This window comes from Pelophylax lessonae (genome assembly GCF_965119305.1).
Source record: "Pelophylax lessonae genome assembly, chromosome: 1".
Lineage (NCBI taxonomy): Eukaryota > Metazoa > Chordata > Amphibia > Anura > Ranidae > Pelophylax > Pelophylax lessonae.
In genome coordinates, this window is record NC_138768.1 from 526,414,326 (window position 1) to 526,437,009 (window position 22,684).

At 41.1% G+C, this 22,684-nt stretch overlaps 1 protein-coding gene across 3 annotated transcripts in view; it reads left to right on the forward strand.

Annotated features, from left to right (window-relative positions):
• CHRNB3 (cholinergic receptor nicotinic beta 3 subunit) overlaps positions 1–22,042 on the forward strand; it is a 61,495-nt gene extending 39,453 nt beyond the window's left edge. For 2 of the 3 annotated variants that reach the window (XM_082243888.1, XM_082243889.1), the window contains 4 exons: positions 6,519–6,563; positions 12,464–12,573; positions 18,435–19,317; positions 20,883–22,041. In XM_082243888.1, the coding sequence (XP_082100014.1) occupies positions 6,519–6,563; positions 12,464–12,573; positions 18,435–19,317; positions 20,883–21,020 (1,176 nt within the window). In that variant the 3' untranslated portion in view covers positions 21,021–22,041. Of the gene's footprint in view, positions 1–6,518; positions 6,564–12,463; positions 12,574–18,434; positions 19,318–20,882 lie in introns of all 3 variants that reach the window. The other variant, XM_082243890.1, reaches the window with a different exon arrangement.
• The last annotated feature ends 642 nt before the right edge of the window (positions 22,043–22,684 follow it).

Below are 22,684 nucleotides of genomic sequence, written 5' to 3' on the forward strand. Positions count from 1 at the left end.
ACAGTATACCCATTTTAGGCTTGTAAAGTTTGAAGAGCTGCATATTGCATTGTCAAAAAATGAGTTTACATAACAGGAAATCTGCTGTGGACAGCATAATCTCATTCCCATAATGAAAGATGTGGAATATGGTTGAGCCTGGTAAAATGGCAAAATATATACAGTATTTGTGTTTAACTTTGTGTTTAGTTTAACTAGCAATAGAATAGATGCTTAGAGTATTAGAGCATTAGAGTATTTCTGCTCATGCATGAGACTGGTAACTGCAAAGAGCTGGCAGGGAAAATGAATGAGACAGATTATATTAAATAGGTCAAAAAAACTGCTGAATGTTCAAAACTACAGACCTATTTCACTAAAGCAGCGCGGAAGGTGGAGGGGAAGAAATATCACTTCTTTAGCTTCTTAAAATCCTGCCTAAAAATATTTATATATATATATATATATATATATATATATATATATATATATATATATATATATATATATATACATACATACATACACACACACATATATATATATATCAGTATAACATATACTCCTTATCAGTATTTAAATATAATCCTTGATGCCATTTGTTCTTTCTGTTACATGTTTGTTAATGGATGACTATAGAAATATAAATATTTAATTATTTTTCTAGACTAGCTCTTAGGGTAATTGCAGTAGACTCTCCACCCTAGTAACAGTACAGAATGAATTGTACAAAATTAATGTGGTATTAATACTAATATTACATTTTGTAACAACACTAGGGTGTGCATTCATTACTTGACAATAAATTGCCCCTATGTTCTCTTTCTCCGACTGCTCATTAGATAGATAAGCAATAAGATACATTGTTTTGTTTTTTGGTATATTTATCAACAGGGCTTTTTTTGTGGCGGCTTTGCTGCTTGGTTGTGGGTCTATGAGCTGGATTGGATTGTCTATTAGCTGGATTTGGCTGTCTCTGAGTTGGATTAGGCTGGCTGGATTGGACTGTCTCATTGGTGTATTGGACTGTCTCATTGCTGGATTGGGCTCTCTCTTAGATGGAGTGGGCTCTCTCTTAGCTGGATTGGGCTTTCTCTTAGCTGGATTGTGCTTCTTAGCTGGATTGGGCTCTAAACTGGATTGGGCTGTCTCTTAGCTGGATTAGTCTATCTCCTAGCTGGATTGGGCTGTCTCTTTGCTAGATATATGGAGCATGTCTCTTTGCTGAATATATGGAGCATGTCTCTTTGCTTAATATATGGGGAATATCTCATTGCTGAATATATGGGGCATGTCTTTTTGCTGGATATATGGGGCATGTCTCGTTGCTGAAAATATGGGGCATGTCTCTTTGCTGAATATACAGGGCATGTCTCTTTTCTGAATATATGAAGCATGTCTCTTTGCTGAATATATGGAGCATTTATCTTTGCTGGATATATGGAGCATGTGGACTGCCAGATGTTACACTTACGGGTCCCCCTGAGATACCATTAGCAACCTTGACATGCATAGTCACTCTCTCTTTTGCTTCTTGGCACGTCCCATAATCAGTCCAGGGGTAAGTAGTTGTTTTTGTGTTTATTTATAAATTACGGTTGGGAGAAGGGAATAGTGGGATACTCCGAATTAACTATGCACAATATTGGAGGACTTCTATCTCTCGGTACAGCCAGGCTGTTGATCCACCTTGCCACTGAGGTGGATTTAGCTTTAAGTCTCTTTCCTAAGATGACTTGATGAATTAAGGTTATCTTCAGGACACTCTCCTCAGTATCCTCTTTCTCACTGCCAACACCCGTCCACTGACTATCCTACTCTTGGGGTGGCCCACCTCAGGTCAGGCCCATAGACAGTAGCCACTGTACTCATGATACTGTTTTTCCAGGGTCTCCAGTGTCTCCCCCTCAGTCAGCTCTCCTGGACCTCTGGGTTCAGCTCCATTCCTCTGGCCCTCAGGACAACCTCCTGAGGCCACATGCCACTGCTACAGAGGAGGCTTTTATACAGTATCCCAGAATGCCCCTGCCAATCACCAGGACGGTACCAAAGCCTATGCATCCATTTGTCAGGTTTCCTCCCACTGTCCAACATGCCTCCCTATTGGACCAGTGTGAAACACTCTCTAGACACAATGAATCACATACTGAGCACCATGAGCAGACCTCACTAACAGATCCTGCTCTCTAATATACAGAGAGCAATATAGATTTGCCCGCTGCTCCTCTGATAGGCAGACAGAGCCAAAAACTATACTCTCTCACTAGCACCTAGTGAGAGAGGGTGCTAAACAAGCATGACCTAGGAGGGGGGGGGGTTCCTGCATTTGTTTCTCTGAGAAAAAAAGCCCTGCTTATCAATAACTATTTTTCAGCAATATGTCGCTTTATCAACATATGGTTCTATTTGAAAGGAGCTGATTTTTGGCAGGGTATCCCTTTGAGGTTGATTTACTCATACTGGAAAGTGCAAAATCTGGTGCAGCTGTGCTTGGTAGCCAATCAGCTTCTAACTTCAGTTTGTTCAATTAAACGTTGACAAAAAAAAAAATGGAAACTGATTGGTTTCTATGCAGAGCCACAGCAGATTTTGCTCTCTTCAGTTTTATTAAATCAACCCTCAATCAATCAATGTCTCTTGCTATACCATCTAACAGTATCTGTGCATAAAGGCTGGTGCAGGCTTCTGATTGTATCCTTTCCCATGTCACAGCACTCTGGCAAACCCTGGATAGCAACTGTAAAAACTCTGTGTACAAATCAATTTTACCTTCTTAGGCCTGATGTGCAGTGTTTGTCTTAAGCCTTCATGTTTACAATATGGGGAAAAGAAAAGATGAAGGAAAATAAAGTGGAAGGAGGTATCATGGGATTTTACTCATCATTTTATAGATATCTAATAAAGAGCTTACAACAGCATAGATAAACAAAAATACACTGCTCAATAAAAATAAAGGAACACTTTGAAAACACCTCAGATCTCAATGGGGAAAAATATCGTACTGGATATCTATACTGATATGGATTAGGTAATGTGTTAGGAACTGAAGAATGCCACACCGTTTGATAGAAATTAAAATGATCAACCTACAGAGGGCTGAACTCAAAGACACCCCCAAAAATCAAAGTGAAAAAATGATGCAGCAGGCTAATCCATTTTGCTGAAATTTCATTGCAGCAACTCAAAATGGTACTCAGTAGTTTGTATGGTCCCACATGCTTGTATACATGCCTGACAACGTCAGAGCATGCTCCTAATAAAATGACGAATGGTGTCCTGGGGTATTTCCTCCCAGATCTGGACCAGAGCATCACTGAGCTCCTAAACAGACTGAGGAGAAATATGGCAGCATCAGATGGACCAAAACATAATGGCCCAGAGGTGTTCTATTGGATTTAGGTCAAGCGAGCATGGGGGTCATTCAATGGTATTAATTCCTTCACTCTCCAGGAACTAGCTGCATACTCTCGCCACATAAGGTCAGGCATTGTTGTGCACCAGGAGGGTGCAAGGATTTCATCCTGATACCTAATGGCCGTCAGGGTGTTATTGTCTAGCGTGTAGAGGTCTGTATGTCCCTCCATGGATATGCCTCCCCAGACCATCACTGACCCACCACCAAACCAGTCGTGCTGAATAATGTTACAGGCAGCATAAAGTTTTCCAAGACTTCTCTAAATCCTTTCACGTCTGTCACATGTGCTCCGGGTGAACCTGCTCTCATCTGTGAAAAGCACAGGGTGCCAGTGGTGGACCTACCAATTTTGGTGTTCAATGGCAAATGCCAATCGAGCTCCATGGTGCAGGGCAGTGAGAACAGGGCCCACTAGAGGATGTCTCTGATTGTTTGGTCAGAGACATTCACAACAGTGGCCTGCTGGAGGTCATTTTGTAGGGCTCTGGCAGTGCTCATCTTGTTCCTCCTTGCACAAAGGAGCAGATTTCGGTCCTGCTGATGGGTTAAGGGCCTTCTACGGCCCCGTCCGGCTCTCCTAGAGTAGCTGCCTGTCTCCTGGAATATCCTCTATACTCTTGAGACTTTGCTGGGAGACACAGCAAACCTTCTGGCAATGGCACGTATTGATGTGGCATTCTGGAGAAGGTAGACTGCCTGTGAAACCTATATAAGGTCCAGGTATCGCCTCATGCTACCATTAGTAACACTGACCCTAGCCAAATGCAAAACTAGTGAAAAACAGTCAATGAGTTGGGGAAAACAATTTCAGTGGCCTCCACCCATAAAACCATTCATATTTCGGAGGTTGTCTCATTGTTGCCCATCTAGTGCAAATGTTAATTTTATTACCACCAAAGCAGCTAAAACTGATTAACAACCCCCAATGCTACTTAACTGACCAGATCAATATCCCAGGAGTTTAATTGACTTGAATCTGTACTCTGATTAAAAGTGTTCCTTTAATTTTTTTTGAGCAGTGTATATAGTAGGGATGCACCGAATGTTCGGCAACCGAACATTATTTGGCCGAAAATAGCAAAAAAAGCACTTTCGGTGTTCGGCCGAATAAGTAAAAAGGCCGAATAAATTTGTGCCGAACAATGTCCAGACCGGCGACCTGCCATCCCCGAGCATCACTGTAAACATAGCCGGAGGCACTACAGCGGGGGTCACTAAATGGCGGCCCGCGGTCCATCGGCGGCCCGCGCGATGCTTCCGCCCGGACCGCGAGCCCGCTACCTAGGAGTCCTTCAGTCCCCTTCCTCACTGCGGCTCCCGGCTCCCTGCTCACACGCCGCCGGTGTCCTGTCCAGCCGCGAGTAGGGGGTGTGACGTCACGCGCGCGTCCCGCCCCCTGCTCCTGACTGCGGCTCCTTCACACTCGGTCCAGCGAGCTAGGACGTGACACTATGTGCACGCCCTGCCCCCCTGTTCGCGGCTTTTGGCTCCGACCTGGCTGCAGTTCAGGTATGTGGAGCACATTTGGGGGAGAATACGGTAGCTGCACAAGCATTAGTGTGCAGACTGGCATATTTTGCCATATGTTGCCATGCTCATTAGAGTGCCCTATAAAGTGCCCCTTAAAAAAAAAAGAAAAAAAATGTGCCCAACAGAGTGCTCCCTTGACATAAAATGTGGCCATCAGCGTGCCCCTTATTTTATGCTAAGGGACATGCTGATGAGCATATTTTATGTTAAGGGGCACGCTAATGGGCATATTATATGTTAAGAGCAACGCTGATTTAAATGTTTTGTTTTGCCCATCAGAGTGCCCCCTAACATAAAATGTGCCCATCAGCGTGCCCCCTAACATAAAATGTGCCCATCAGCGTGCCCCCTAAAAATTGGCAAAATAAATGGAAAAAATGCGAAACATCGCGTTCGGTATTCGGCCTTCGGCTAAGCATTTCATTATTATTCGGCTTCGGCCAAGAATTTCATTTCGGTGCATTCCTAGTATATAGATATACACGTATATTGGTGCTGTGGCTCATCTTCCACCCCATAGATGTTGTTAGCTAACTACAAAGATATTTGCTCTAATAGTTAGTACCTTAGGTTTGCAAAGCTGTATAATTGCATGGTGGTGGGTGATGATGATGATGATGATGTGTCCAATTAAAAAAAATAATAATAACACATCTGCTCTTACAGTCCTGCTTTCCAAGTGTAAACAAATTTCACTGTTTTTAACACATACACACACTTGTGTAATGCTTACTAAGTTTTCTTAAAGCAGAGTTCCACCCTAGAAAAATTTTTATAGATAAAAATACCCCCGGGACAGTCAGGGCTAGTGCATTTAAGCAACAATAGCCTCTGAACTGTCCCCTGTTTCACTTACCTTTTAGAAGAAATACTTACCTTGAAAATGTCTTGCCCAGCGCTGCCATCTCAGGTGTGGGCAGCTGAAGCCGGAGCGTCCTCTTCGGTGACGTCGGAGTCCCAGAATGCCCTGCTCGTCACTTCCAGTGGAGGTGCGTCATCCCTGCACAGCTTCTGGGCATGCCCAGAAGCTGTTCAGCAGGGAATGACGCGCCTGCGCCAGAAGTGACGAGCAGGGCCGGTGCATTGACTCCTGGGATCGATGGCGCTCATCTCCCAGGAGTCAATGCTAGGAGGAAGTGACAGCGCAGGCCACGGCTGCAGAGGGAGGAAGAGGAAGGAAGGTAAGTATATTTTCATTAAAAAGAAGGTAAGTGAAACAAAAAAAATGTAAATTATCCAATTCTTTTTCAGGTAAATTAAAGCAAGCGGACGGTGAAAAAAAAAATTTTCAGGGTGGAACTCCGCTTTAAGTGTGAAGTGTTGCCAAACGCATACAATCAATACTTTTTTCCCTTCAACTTTGCAAAGGGAACATAGAAGGGAAAAGTCCTATAACCCATGAGAGTCTTTTCTACAGACCCTGCACAAGATTTATGGTCTATTTAAAATCAAAGTTTTGGCATATAAAACTTGGTGGGGAATTATTTAAAATACCTGACACAATGAAAATGTCATTTCTGCAATTACTTCTGTATTTGCTTATTATTTTCTCTCTCTGAAAAATATATCTCATTTCCTTTTATATTCTTGACAGGATGAAAAGAAACAGCTGATGACCACGAATGTTTGGCTGAGACAGGTAATATAATTTATGCCTCTTGACCTTTAGAGAGCTTATACTACTGTTCCATTACAGCTAGCAGTACTAGAAGATTGGTATTATAAGATCTACATAGGAATTATTTACATTCTTAGCTAACTGTTATTTTGGAAAAATAGCAATTGAATAATGATCTATATTTACCTATGAAAGTGTTGGGTTCATTCAGTATATATATTTGCGTATATGCCAGGTGTGAACTGGCATGTTTACTAAATTCAAACTTGATTTTAGCTTCTTATTAGTGGTTGGATGCCGTGTTTCCCCAAAAATAAGCCCGGGTCTTATATTAATTTTTGCACCAAAAGACACAGTAGGGGTTATATTCGGGGTAGTTCTTATGTGTAATGTGCTGTCTTCTCTCCCTCCCTGTCTGTCAGGAATCCCCTGCGTGAACCTAGTAAAAGTGTTTGTAAAATGCAAGAATCCACTTTATGACTGTTTTATATAATGTCCAATGTGTGTTTCTGTAATCTAATAGTGTGAAATACCTTCAGTACAGCGCTGCTCAGCTAATCTCCCGCTCTGCTCTCCTCTCCTTCTTTTCTCATAGCTGTCAGCAGGGGATCTCAGAGCGGGTCACGAAAGCGCCGAGCATATATTATAATTGTGTTAAATACCTTCGCTACAGCGCCGCTCAGCGCTCTGCTGATCTCCCGCTGCTCTTCCTTCTCTTGTCCCCCACTGACAGCTGGGGGTCACGGAAGCACCGAGCGGCTCTGTAACAAAGGTATTTCACACAATAATGCTCGGCGCTTCCATGACCCGCTCTGAACACTGCAGAGGGGAGGGGCTGAGATCCGCGCTGAGAGCTGGGAGAAGAGAAGGAGAGCAGATCGGGAGATCAGCTGAGTGCCCAGCGGCGCTGTACTGAAGGTATTTCACATTATTAGATTACAGAAACACACACTGGACAATTAAATAAAACAGTAATAGAGTGGATTCTAGGATTTTACAAACACTACTGTAAACTGGGGCTTATTTTTATAGTAGGGCTTATAATGCAGCCTTCCCCGAAAATAACAGTAGATCTTATTTTCAGGGTAGGTCTTATTTTCAGGGAAACACGGTACTAGTATTCACAAAAGGTTTGCAGTCAGCAAAGATCACATTAAAGTTTCTCATGCTCTTACTGAATTTGGAACAAATAATTAACATTTTAAGGTATTGGGGAAAAAAGCTAAGTACAGTACATATAGTACAATTACATACGGGGCAAAGCATCCAAAATAATGATTCTAATATTTGAAGAAGACCCATGCCCACAACCTTTATAGTAATTGTGTTAAGGCTTACTGTTATACCTTTTATATTCTTAAAGTAAAACTAAAATCAAAACTTTTTTTTTTTAAGTTTTGGAAATAGTAAAGAGTGATTAGATTACCTGTCAGTTTTTATTGCTATCTGTGCCCCCCGTTAACCACTTCTGGACCGGGCCTTTTTCTGACACTTTACAAGTAAAAATCAGGTTTTCTTTGCTAGAAAATTACTTAGAAAATTTTTTAGCAGAGACCCTAGAGAATAAAACGGAGATAATTGCAATATTTTTTATCACACCGTATTTGCGCAGTGGTCTTACAAACACAATTTTTTGGGAAAAAATACACTTTTTTAAAATAAAAAATAAGAAAACAGTACAGTTAGCCCAATTTTTTTCTACAATGTAAGAGATAATATTACGCCGAGTAAATAGATGTCATGCTTCAAAACTGCACACGCTCCTGGAATGGTGACAAACATTTGTACTTAAAGATTTCTAAGGCGACATTTCAAAAATGGCTACAGGTTACCAGTTTAAAGTTACAAAGGAGATCTAGGGCATAAATGATTGCTCTCACTCTAGCGATTGTGGCGATACCTCACATGTGTGGTTTGAACACCATTTACATATGTGGGCACGACTTGCCTATACGTTCGCTTCTGAGCATGAGCTAACAGGGACAGGGCGCTTTACATTTTTTTTTTCCTATTTGTTTTATCTTTTATTTTTAATTTTTACACAGTTTTTTTTTTTAATTTAATCACTTTTATTTCTATTACAAGGATGTAAACATCCCTTGTAATAGAAATAAGCAGGACATGTCCTCTTTATTGTGAGATCTGGGGTCAAAAAGACCTCAGATCTCACATCTACACTAAAAAAAAAAAAAAAAAAGTCATGTTTATTTATGATGGAAAAAAAATGGGCTCTTTAAATCCGTTGCTAGGAAGCGACATATGACGTCGCTTTAGTCCTCCAAGTCCATAGAGTCGAGTGAGGGCCATCTTGCCCTCACTCGACTTCCTGCCTGAGGGTATAGTGGACTGGATCGCTTTCCCCGCTACCGACGGGTCCGGTAAGCGGGGAAAATGACCGGGAAGAAGCGGGAGGGAGGGGGCACATAAGGGCCATAAGGGTGATCCCGTGGCGAATCCGACGCTGGGACCATCCTTATGTTGAAGCAGACCGCCCGCCGTTTAAAAAAAAAAAACAGGCTATCTGCTGCCATAACCCTGGTATTTAACGTCAAATTACCGACGTAAAACTGTGGCGGGCGGTCTGTAAGTGGTTAAGAAGATCCCCCTGTTTACCCTTATCATTGAAAGTAAAAGTATAAGAAAATCACAAACTTTAGGATACTCCCAGAAAAGTAATAGAGGGGAAATCTTCCAATGGAAACACTAGTTCTGGTGACCTGGGGGTCCCCAAGGAATTCCCTTAAATTGCAGGAATTTCCTCTCACTTCCTGCTTGGCTACAGGAAGTGAAGGCAAATCTCAGGAATGGGACACAGATGGTAGAAAAAAAAAATCCAATGGGGGTTATAACCCTCCCTTACTCTATCCAAAATGGAAAAAAAAAGTTTTACCAATAGTTCTACTTTGACTGCAGGCAACTGTGGAGTACAACTTTCAATAACAGTGGAGCTGTGGTCAGGCTATGAACATTTAAATATTTATATATTTTCTACAAGCCATAAATAAGCTTTAAAGAAACTCTTAATGACTCCTGCATCTGCAAGCGCTTTGGAGCCATCCATCCTCAAAGAGAAGCAGTAAAGTCCTTCAATTCAGGCTTCAGCACTCTGCTGCCTCCCTTCTTCCTGTGCACCTGCTCTGCATTTACATTACAGATTAACCGCTTGCCGACCGCCGCGCGACTATGTACTGCGGCGGTCAGCCCCTCACAGGCAGAGTGACGTAGCGGTACATCACTAGCCTGGGAGGGTCTGGGGAGCGAGCGCGCGCCGCCAGCGGCGCGCTCCCGCTCCCGCGCGGTCACGGACCCCCCCGCGCGTGTGACCGGCGGACCCGATGTCCGCCGGCCACTCTGCGATCGGCGGGGGAGAGGGAGAAAGTCAGGCAGCTTGTGTAAACAAGCTGCCTGTCATTCTCCTCGGTGTAAAGACACTGATCACACGGATCTACTATGTAGATCCGTTGATCAGTGTCCTTACAGGTCAAGACACAGCCAATCACAGTAGAAAGCATGCCCCTAGGGACACACACAGCCCCTCCCTCCCAAATAAAGTTAACCCCTTCACTACCAGTGTATTTTTACAGTAACAGTGCATATGTATAGCACTGATTACTGTAGAAATGTCACTGGTAACCCCAAAAGTGTCAAAAATGTCAGTCAAGGGTCCGATCTGTCCGCCCCAATGTCGCAGTACCGCAAAAAAAATCGCAGATCGCCGCCATTACGCGTTAAAAAAAAAACAACAAAAATGACAAAAATCTTTCCCTTTGTTAGTAAACGCGATAACTTTTGCGCAAACCAATCAAAATACGCTTTTTGCGATTTTTTTTTACCAAACATAGGTAGCATAAAACAAATTGGCCGAAAATGTTAAAAAATTTTGATTTTTACTTTTTTTTGGGGGGGAATTTCATATAAAAAAATGTGAAAAATATTGCTATTTTTGCAAAATTGACGCTCTTTTTTTGTTTATAGCGCATGATCAAAAAATCGCACAGGTGATCAAATACCACCAAAAGAAAGCTCTGTTTGTGGGAAAAAAAGGACGCCAAATTTGTTTAGGTACAGCGTCGCACGACCGCGCAATTGTCCGTTAAAGTCACGCAGTGCCGAATCGCAAAATACCCCCTGGTCGTTTAGCAGCCAAATCCTCCGGGGCTTAAGTGGTTAAAAGGGAACAATCTGGCAATTCACAGCTGGTAGTGGGGTAGCAAAATCAGTTACTGAGACAAAATGAAAGTGTCTTTTGAAGTAAATTTTGAAGATTAACAATGTCAAAGTGACTGTAACTATAGAGGTTGGTGAGGGGTTGTTTTAAAGTTTTTTTTAGTTCTTGTTAAGAATATGTAAACTTTTGAATATCTACTGTATAGCCTGGTGAGAGTGCTTCCTTTTTCACTGCCCTGGCTGCTCTGTCAAAGCTGCTTTGATGTTGGGGGCACACTGCTTGGCATTCACAGAATTCTGACCCTCAGAGTATGTCCTGCCTTTAAAGAGGAAATAAACTTCTATTCCTGACTTTTACCTAGAGGTTGACCTATAAAAAGGTTTACCTATAGGTAGTGTAAATATTTCCTAAGCGTGCAGCGTTTAGGAGATATCGTCATGACATGCAGCTAGTGGCATCACTGGCGCATGCGCTCTGAATGAACGGCTACGTATGCGCGGGAGTGATGTCACTGTGGCTCCGGCCAGTCACAGAACTGGAGCACGCGAACCCGGAAGCAAGATGGGTGAAGTTGGAAGTGGCTGCAGCGCTGACATCCCAGCACTGGAACAGCTGCGTTTTAAGGTAAGTTTCACATAATGTGCTAGTATGTGATGCATACTAGCATATTATGACTTTACCTTGCAGGGGGGAAAAAAGGCCAGCGGTATACAACTGCTTTAAGTAGTATTACAGTATAACTAAAGGCAAATCATTTTTTTTTAGTTTTGTGGAGAAGGATTCAAACCTTTAGTAAAAAATAAAAAAAAACAGTGTCCCCCAACCTTTTAGTAAAAAATAAAAAAACAACAGTGTCCCCCAATTTAAATCCATTGCCAATCATGCCGCCCGCTATACCGCCGAACCCAAAAAAAAGCTCCGCCTGCAAGGATGGCTAACTGACAAATGCCTCCTCCGCCCTTTGACAGTTCTTATATAAGTAAGGGCAGGACCTCCTGCCGACATCACCTGGGGGCACTGCCCCCTTGTGACGTCAAACCTAGCACTAATGACTAATGACAGACGACTAATCACCGAATGCCTCCTCCGCTGTTTGAAAGTTCTTAAATAGGTAAGGGCGGGGTCATCTGCGACGCCACCTTGTGGCACGACCCCTTTGTGACGTCATGTAACAGTGCATGCTGAGTTTGACGTCACAATGGGGCAGTGCCCCAGGTGATGTTGGCAAGAGGCCTTGCCCTTACTTATATAAGAACTGTCAAAGGGGGGAGGAGGCATTCGGCAGTTAGCCGTCCTTGCAGGCAGAGCTTCTTTTTTTTTTCCGGGTTCGGTGGTGTGGTGGGTGGCATGATTAGCAAAGGATTTACATTGGAGGACACTGTTTTTTTATTTTTTATTTTTTAATGAATGAATTGTCAAAAATTATGTCTGTGTTTTTAATACTTTTTGACACTTGTTTGGTGAATGGGTACGGGTACTTTTTTCATTTTGGCGTGGGGTTCCCCTTAAAATCCATACCAGACCCGAATGGCCTGGTATGCATTGGAGGGGGGGGGGCACATAGTTTTTTTTTTTCATCGTTTTTAATTGCCAGCATGTTTTCTTTACATTTAGCTGTTAGTGGGGAACCCGCTGACAGCTGATGAGTCATCCCCACAATTTGTTAATCCAGTATCATGCATATAATTCTGTATTTTTTTTCCTACATGAGATCCATTAATATTTATAGCATTTCTGTAATTTCCTTCCTTAGGAATGGGTGGACCTAAAGTTAAGATGGAATCCTAAGGATTATGGTGGAATTACGTATATTAGAGTGCCTTCTGAATCACTGTGGCTTCCTGACATTGTCTTGTTTGAAAAGTAAGAATGTTTTGTTCTCTTACCAGGTGATATAGAAAAAACAATTACTCTAACTTGTATGCAGTGTGTGATATCCTGGTCTAATATCTAAGGCACTGTTCATAGAGAACCTAAATTGATTCATACTCATGTTTTCATTTAAAGCGATATTAACCACTTGCCGAAAAGCCGCCGCATATATACTGCAGCAAAGAGGCGCTATTGCACAAAACGACGTACCTGTACATCGTTTCATTCAATAGCCACTAGATGGCGCCATCGTGTTGCCGGAGGGCTTGATCGTGCCGTGATTGGTTAGCGGGGATGTCAATCAACTGATCCTGCAGACCTGATGTCTGCCGGCCACCCGCGATCATCCCCTGGAGAGGCAGAACGGCTATCTGCCTATATAAACAAGACAGATCGCCGTTCTGCAAAGCGACAAGATGGAGATCTTGTGTTCTCTGTCTTTTTCCCAATCAATGTGATCTCTGTCTTCCCCAATTCATCATACCCCCCCCCACAGTTAGTAAGCACCCCTAGGGAAACACTTAACCCTTTGATCACTCCTGATGTTAACCCCTTCCTTGCCAGTGTCATTAATGCAGTGACAGTGCATTTTTTTTTAGCATTGATCACTGTATTAGTGCCCCTGGTCCCCAAAAAGTGTCAAAAGTGTCAGTTAGATGTCCGATTCATCCACTGCAATCCCGCTAAAAATCGCTGATCCCTGCATTACTAGTAAAAATTTATAAATAAATAAATAAAAATTCCATAAAAATATCCTATTGTAGACGTAGTTTGTAGTTTTTAGACAGTACAAAATTTGCACAAACCAATCAATATACACTTATTGGGATTTTTTCACCAAAAATATGTAGCAGTTGGCCTAAATTGATGAAAAAATTAGATTTTTTAATTTTTTATTGGCTTTGCTTTATAGCAGAAAGTAAAAAATATTGTTTTTTTTTTTCTTTCAAAATTGTCGCTTTATTTTTTGTTTTTTAGCGCAAAAAAATAAAAACCGCACAGTTGATCAAATACCACCAAAAGAAAGCTCTATTTGTGTGGAAAAAAATGACATATATAGTTTATTTGTGTACAGCTTCCTACAACCACGTAATTGTCAGTTATAGTAACGCAGTGCCGTATCACATAGATTGACCCCCTTCCTGACCAGGCCCTATTTTGCGATTCGGCACTGCGTGACTTTAACGGACAATTGCGCGGTCGTGCGACGTGGTACCTAAACAAATTTGATGTCCTTTTTTTCACACAAACAGAGATTTCTTTTGGTGGTATTTGATCACATGTGCGATTTTTTGATCATGCGCTATAAACAAAAAAAGAGCGACAATTTTGCAAAAATAACAATATTTTTCACATTTTTTTATATGAAATTGCCCAAAAAAATGTAAAAATCAAATTTTTTTTAACATTTTTGGCCAATTTGTTTTCTGCTTTATATGTTTGGTAAAAAAAAATGGCAATAAGCGTATTTTGATTGGTTTGCGCAAAAGTTATTGGGTTTACTAACTAAGGGAAAGATTTTTTTCATTTTTGTTGTTTTTTTTTTAACGAGTAATGGCGGCGATCTGCGATTTTTTTTGCGGGACTGCGACATTGCGGCCGACAGATCGGATCCTTGACTGACATTTTTGACACTTTTAGGGGTACCAGTGACATTAATACAGTAATCAGTGCTATACATATGCACTGTTACTGTAAAAATGACACTGGCAGGGACGGGGTTAACTTTATTGGAGAAGGAGGGGTTAAGTGTGTCCCTAGGGGCGTGCTTCTAACTTTGAAGGGATGTGGCTAGTGGTGTAACTACAGAGATATACGATCCTGCATAGCAGGACCGTATGATCTCTGCACTTACACAAGGGAGAATGACAGGCGGCTTTGTTTACATTAGCCGCCTGCCTTTCTCCCTCTGTAACGGACGATCGCGAGTGACCATCGGGTCCAACGGGCACACACGCGGGGTTGTCTGTGAACGAGCGGGGGTGGGAGCGCGCCTCCGGCGGCGCACGCTCGCCCCCTATTGGCTCGCAGGCGAGTGACGTACCCATACGTCACTTTGCCTGCACGGGGCTGACCACCGCAGTATATATACTTACGGCGGTCGGCAAGCGATTAAAGTGATTGAAAGTGTTCACCTTGTAAAACAATCCATTCAGTTTAAAATAGAAATGAAAGGCAAAACATTTTTGTATAGATTTAAAAAACATTATAAATGCAATTTTCCCTTATTTTTTTTTATAAGTGATCCCACTCCCTCTGTTCTCAGCTGCGTAAAAACCTGGGGAAATAGATGCAACAGCACACTTAGCTTCCCAGGGAATCGCTGTGCCATGGGGCTGTGTCAGGACAAGTCTGATCATTGGAGAAGAGCATACTGAGTTCCCAGCATAGCTAGAGAACTGACCACGGTGTGCTCTCCTGCTTAGTGTGGTCAGTTTTTAACAGGAAATTAGGAGGACTAGCAGGAACACCAGGGATTTCACATAAAGTAAGCAAAACAAAGAGAACGGGATACTTTCTAATACAATTACATGATACAGCAGACATATATCAGGAATTTGAAGTGTTGGGGTAATAAACGCTTTAATGGCCAGATCACCAGGTGAAAATAAGGAAAAGAGAGTCTAAAAAAGAAAATGAATACAGCCACCACATCTAAGAATTGGTAAGCTACAATGTAATAAATGTTTGCTTTGGGGATTTAAGTGTTACTAAACCGAGGACCCTGCATTCACCATATCTGGTTTCTCACAATACACAGAACATGGAAATGCAATTATTTTAGTAAATATAAACTAAAAACCCTTTTTCATCAACATTATATAGCAGTTTTGTGACTTTTATCAGTGTCAGGCAGAGCACTGGTTAAAGCTTGTAGGAGGGATTTTCATTCTACACTGACTGTCCTATGAGGCTGTATGCCCCCTGACCCTCTGTCTGGACAGTGCTGATCGGCCCTGTGTTGGTCACATGCGCCCTCCCAAAAAAAAAAAAACAATATATATATATATATATATATATATATATATATATATATATATATATATAACTAGATATATCTAGATAGATAGATAGATATACAATATCTCACAAAAGTGAATATATCCCTCACATTTTTGTAAATATTTTATTATATCTTTTTATGTGACAGCACTGAAGAAATTACACTTACAGTATAATAGTGTAAATTTGCTGTCCCCTCAAAATAACTCAACACACAGCCATTAATGTCTAAACCGCTGGCAACAAAAGTGAGTACACCCCTAAGTAAAAAAATGTAAAAATTGGGCCCAAAGTGTCAATATTTTGTGTGGCCACCATTATTTTCCAGCACTGCCTTAACCCTCTTGGGCATGGAGTTCCTCAGAGCTTCACAGGTTGCCACTGGAGTCCTCTTCCACTCCTCCATGATGACATCACGGAGCTGGTGGATGTTAGAGACCTTGCATTCCTCCACCTTCCGTTTGAGGTTGCCCTACAGATGCTCAATATGGTTTAGGTCTGGAGACATGCTTGACCAGTCCATCACCTTTACCCTCAGCTTCTTTAGCAAGGCAGTGGTAATTTTGGAGGTGTGTTTGGACTCGTTATCATGTTGGAATACTGCACTGCAGCCCAGTCTCCAAAGGGAAAGGATCATGCTCTGCTTCAGTGTGTCACAGTACATGTTGACATTCATGGTTCCCTCAATGAACTGTAGCTCCCCAGTGCCGGCAGCACTCATGCAGCCCCAGACCATGACACTCCCACCACCATGCTTGACTGTAGGCAAGACACACTTGTCTTTGTACTCCTCACCTGGTTGTCTCATCAGACCACAGGACATGGTTTCAGTAATCCATGTCCTTAGTCTGCTTGTCTTCAGCAATCTGTTTGCGGGCTTTCTTGTGCATCATCTTTAGAAGAGGGTTCCTTCTGGGATGACAGCCATGTGGAACAATTTGATGCAGTGTGTGGCGTATGGTCTAAACACTGACAGGCTGACCCCCCCCCCCCCCCCACCCCTTCAACCTCTGCAGCAATGCTGGCAGCACTCACACGTCTATTTCTCAAAGACATTCTCTGGATATGAGGCTGAGCACATACACTTATCTTCTTTGGTCGACCATAGTGAGGCCTGTTCTGAGTGGAACCTGTCCTGTTAAACTGCTGTATGGTCTTGGCCCCTGTACTGCAGCTCAGTTTCAGGGTCTTGGCAATCTTCTTTTAACCTAGTCCATTTTTGTTTAGAGCAACAATTCTTTTTTCCAGATCCTCAGAGAGTTCTTAGCCATGAGGTGCCATAATGAACTTCCAGTGACCAGTATGAGAGTGAGAGCAATAACACAAAATTTAACACACATGCTCCCTATTCACACCTGAGATTTTGTAACACTAATGAGTCACGTGACACTGGGGAGGGAAAATGGCTAATTGGGCCCAATTTGGACATTTTCACTTAGGGGTGTACTCACGTTCCCAGTGGTTTAGACATAAATGGCTGTGTGTTGAGTTATTTTGAGGGGACAACAAATTTACACTGTTATACAGTACAAGCTGTACACTCCCTACTTTACATTGTAGCAAAGTTGTATTTCTTCAGTGTTGTCACATGAAAATATATAAAAAATAATGCACAAAAATGTGAGGGGGTGTACTCACTTTTGTGAGATACTGTATATATCTAGCAATATACATCAAAATTAGCATGTTCAGAGTTCAGAATGTGGCATTCTCTACACATTGCAGGTTAATCTTCCTGGTGTGTGTTTTAAATTACAGTGATTGATTTACCTGCAGCGAATGTTTCGTGAATATCTTATTTACTGCTTAATAAATATGCTGCTAGTTGTTTTACAACAAATACTGATCAAACCAGGCAAAAGGAGCATTTTTATTATTATTTTGTTACATCTTTTGTCTATAGATGGCATAGAAGATAAACCAATTTTGCAAGGCAATATTGTCAAGAGAATGCCTTTTTGTACTAAAAAATAACCCCAATATATGTATTACTTTTTTTATCCTATTAAAAAAAGTATTTGCTGGATCAATAGACCCATAGCGAAAATGAAAAATTGCTCTGATCTGTAAGGACTATTTGTGTTGTGAAAAGTTGAAGTGATTAAGCTGAAATAAGTTGAAATTTGGCTCAGTATATAGTATAAAGCTGACACACAAGTCAGCAAGTATACTTACATTATTACAGTAAATTTGAAAAAGTGACAGTCCATTGAGATTTACAAAATATAGCACACAGCACTAAAAAGGCAAAATCCTTTTCCTTGTGTTAAAGCTTTATGGATTAAAGTGGTTGTAATGGCAGGAGTGGCTTGCTATGGAGGGAAGGGGGGAGGAGCGTCGGTGGGGGACCCCAGAAAAGGAGGATGCTCTGTGCAAAACCATTGCTTGGACCAAGTAAGTATGGTATGTCTGTTATTTAGGAAAAATATCTTTACAATCATTTTAAGCCTTAAAAAGTATGTAAACTATGTTGGAATATCGCTCAATACGTAAAGCCAGATATAAATGCATGTCACTTGATAAAGCAATTCTCCAGTCAGTTATTAAAAATTTGTAGGAAGGTATCAAACATAAAGTAGCAAATTGACCCCTTTTTCAGTTTCCCGAACTCAGGAAAGAGTAATTTGTCTTAATAGTTGCAGAGCTATGTCGTGTTCAAGTTAGTTCCCTGCAGACTCTCTACTAATGTCTATTAATTTAGAAATTGAATAAGATGTCGCTTGATAAAGGTGACCAAAATATAGCATACAGCTAGAGTCTGTTGGCTTACTACTAATTACTCTAAACATGGTCACATAAAAAGTTGTTTAGAAACAGCTGATATTTTTTAAATCTTTCTTATGTTACAGTGCAGATGGACGTTTTGAAGGCTCCTTGATGACAAAAGCAATAATAAAATATGATGGAACAGTGACGTGGACTCCACCAGCCAGTTACAAAAGCTCCTGCACTATGGATGTCACATTTTTTCCTTTTGATCGCCAAAATTGTTCAATGAAATTTGGATCATGGACTTATGATGGCAATATGGTTGATCTCATTCTTCTTGATGCAAATGTAGATAGGAAGGACTTCTTTGATAATGGAGAATGGGACATTTTAAATGCCACAGGTCTGAAAGGAATGAGGAAAGATGGGCTGTACTCATATCCATTCATCACATATTCTTTTGTTTTGAGACGACTTCCCCTATTTTACACTCTTTTCCTTATAGTCCCTTGTCTGGGACTATCCTTCTTAACCGTTCTTGTTTTCTATCTGCCGTCTGATGAAGGGGAGAAATTATCATTGTCAACTTCTGTACTAGTTTCTCTTACAGTGTTCCTTCTTGTCATTGAAGAAATCATTCCGTCCTCTTCAAAGGTAATTCCTTTGATTGGAGAATATCTTTTATTCATTATGATATTTGTTACGTTGTCAATAATAGTGACTGTATTTGTCATTAATGTCCACCACCGCTCCTCAGCAACATATCATCCAATGGCTCCCTGGGTGAAAGGCCTTTTCTTACAGAAGCTCCCAAAGTTGTTGTGTATGAAGGGGCATGTTGATCGATTTTCCTTCCTAGACTCAGAAAATACTGGACAGCCAACAAAATCAAAGCCATCTGGAAAAAGAAAACATATTCAAGCTAGTGACGGAGAAAGGGTTCTAATTGCTTTTCTGGAAAAGGCATCAGACTCTATAAAATATATTTCAACACATGTCAAAAAAGAACACTTCATTAGACAAGTAAGTATGATTATTCTTTGCTTTCTTTGGGCTATACATACAACATGGTGATGTTGCTGATTTTAGTGATATAGCTGAGCAACAGGTAATAACTTAAGGTGGTTATTATCCAGTACATTAGGAACTAAAAAGCAGGTCCCCTTGCATGTGCCTGGGCTATCAAGATGCTCTTTGCAGTGGAAGTGTTGTCTCTCTATCCACATAAGAAATGAACCAATATTTGGGTGGGAATACAGTTTATGGTCCTCTGAGCGATAAAATAAAACCAAATGGTTTTTGATCTTGTGATGGATTGATTACTAGAAATGTTCCCAGCCTGTTTTAAAGACTCCCTGTTGGCAGACTGTTCGTTTCAAAATACATTACCTATTACATTATATTTGCATTTAATGTATTTTAGGCATATTCTTTACCTGTAAAAACCTGCTTTGTTTAGGCATACAAAAGCCTTGAGACTGTTGCTAGGTACCGCCATTTTGGATGTAATGTCAGCAGCCCCAGAAGACTTAAAGTTGCCACTCAAGTGACAATATAATGTATTCTCCTTTATTCTCCCCCCCCCCCCCAAAACTACATAAACGTTTAAATAGAAAGGATATGGGCAGAGGAGCTGGGTAAGCACAAAGCGTAAATGGACACTTCTAGAAAAAGAAGTGAAGACTGTGGCATGCAAGTAGGGGGCTGGGAAATGAACTCCTCTAAAACAGTCCGATTTGCCAGCAAGTTCCAGAGTAGCTCGCAGTAGGAGGGTTTCAGCAGCACAGTCAATCCAGCAGGATAGGTGTTCCCAGCTTCTGCTTAACAAGCTACAGGCTTGTAAATCAGCAGTAACAATATTGATATCCACAACCCCTGCCAACATCTCTCATCCCACTGTAGTGCAAGCAGCCACAGACTACATACTGGGCAATGCTGCTTTGAATTCAGTAGCAGTGCAGCAATGTTGCCCCCATCACAGAAAGCTGAATGAGATAGAGTTCAATGGCAGAATCAAGAGGTATTTTTGAGACTTTGCAAAGAGTTAAGGGAAAAGTGTATATGCACAACTAAATGCTACAGCCCATTGTTTTTTTTTTTTTTTTTTTTTTATGTACAACTTCAGTTCTACTTAAACACTATCCCCATTTTACCCAAAAGTCCAAGAACGTTTTGGATTTAGATATACTTCAAGTCTGATACATATATTAATGTTACTTCTTAAACCACTTTTGCTGCACTTGGATAATGAAGAGATCAAGCTGTGAGATTCTCAAAATTAGGAACATTTGAAAAAATATCAGACCAAGGATTTTATAGTATGTAAGCCATACATATAGGTAAAAAAAAGGTGTTTTTTTTTGCAATAGATGTCTTCTAAAAGACGTAACATACCATTGGCATTTAATGGGCTAACACTGTAACTTAGTGGTTTGATCTCTTTATGTGTAGATACCTAAGAAACATAGGACAATCTCTTAGAAATGGGTGAAAATGTTAAACTTAAAAAAACACAAAAAAATAAATAAATATTTAAAACAAACTTATGGGAACCTACGAGTATTTAACATTAAATTCTTTATCTCTAGGTTGTACAAGACTGGAAATTCGTAGCTCAGGTTCTCGATCGTATCTTCCTCTGGCTCTTTCTTACTGTCTCCATCACCGGCTCAGTTCTTATCTTCACCCCTGCACTAAGGATGTGGTTAAACAGTACCAATGTCTAATTACCCAGCACACCACATTGAAGAGAATTATTCTTCATAATTTCTCAAATCACCAATAATATCACTTTCTGTCCATATACATTTGAATATATATTATGTTTCAGTCAGTCCTATATAATTTATTGTAGACCTGTTATGATAAAAATGTTTCAATGCAGCACTTTGGTTGTGGAACATTTTGCCACCACAAATGAAAGACAATTTTGAAACTTAGGGTGGACCCAAAATCTAGAAATAAACAATGTACTTGATAAAAATGCAAAAATAATCTTGTAAACAGAAAATACACTTATCGATCATTCAATTTCCAGGAATCTTCCAGGACAGCACATAAGAAATAGGCACCTCCTCCTACAGGAACAGGAAATGCCTCTCCAAAAACCTTTTAAATGGAATTCCTTCTGCCAAACTGGACAGTAATAAACAAGAACAGAAGGACATTTTTTGAAGCTAAACAAATACAACAGAAAAAGACTCTCCCCCAAAAAAGGCCAGTCCTGAGTATTACAGATGATACAGTAATATACAAAGATGTACACTGCAGAGTATATCCCATATGGGAAAATACATTTGTACTTGCTTCACCTCCTAGACTAACTTTAAAAAAGATTATATAGATTTGACTGTAAAAGAAATACAGTATAGAGTCCAATAATAAAACTATGGTGTAGCTTTAGACACCTGGAAACATATACACAAGCTTTATAGAAGATCAATATTAAACTGATATTGATATTAGGCAACTGGGGGTATTCGGTTAGCCAAGTGAGATCTAATAGATAACAGGTCCTATTTACAACATAAAGGAAGTCCATGCAGATTTACCATTATTAAGTCAATAAAAAATGTACAAGGTTATCTTGGCATCAACACATATTTATTCTTTAGGGTTAGAAGGGATGTAAAGGCCTTTACATTAGCCTAGGTCTGAAACAAGCAAAGTAAACAACCAGGCTTTACATGAAACCTAACCCCCTCCCTGAGACAAGGTCTGCTGGGCTGCAAGATGGAGTCAACTTCAGGATCTCAGAGACATCTCATAGCCTTTTTATTCATATGAGCAAAAATTATTATTGCAAAATCTTGAAAGTCAGCTGGTTTGCCACTCGAACAGCTCAAGCTCAAACTTTCCTGGATTATGAATAACGAGTGTATGTCAGCGATCTTAAATGATAACATGCGGATGTTTGAGAAAGTGTGGGACACATGGGTCAAGTCAGAGGCGTAACTAGAACCTTCAGGGCCCTGATGCAAGAAACCATGAAGGGCCCCCCGACCCCTGGCCGGGGCCCTTACCTTCAAGCCCAGGGCTCTTCCTACTAATCCTGGGGCTCTTTACACTCGTTGCATGGCCTTTTATTACGGTCCCGCAGCAGGATTCTTTCACAAGTTCTGCAGTGGGCCCCCTTTCTGCAATCTTGGGGCCTCCCCACAGTGGTGCAATGCCAGGGTCCGGTCGCAAGTGTGACCTTTGCAATCCTGGAAGTTCACCCACTGGTTTGCTACCGGGCCCCCTGGAGCATGGGGCCCGGTAGCGATTGCAACCCCTGCAACCCCTGTAGTTACGCCCCTGGGTCAAGTACCTGACTGGAGATCCTGGATCTATAACCGATTAGGGTAGTTTCAGGACGGTGAGATTCAGAGAGCGAGGTCATACCGTGTTT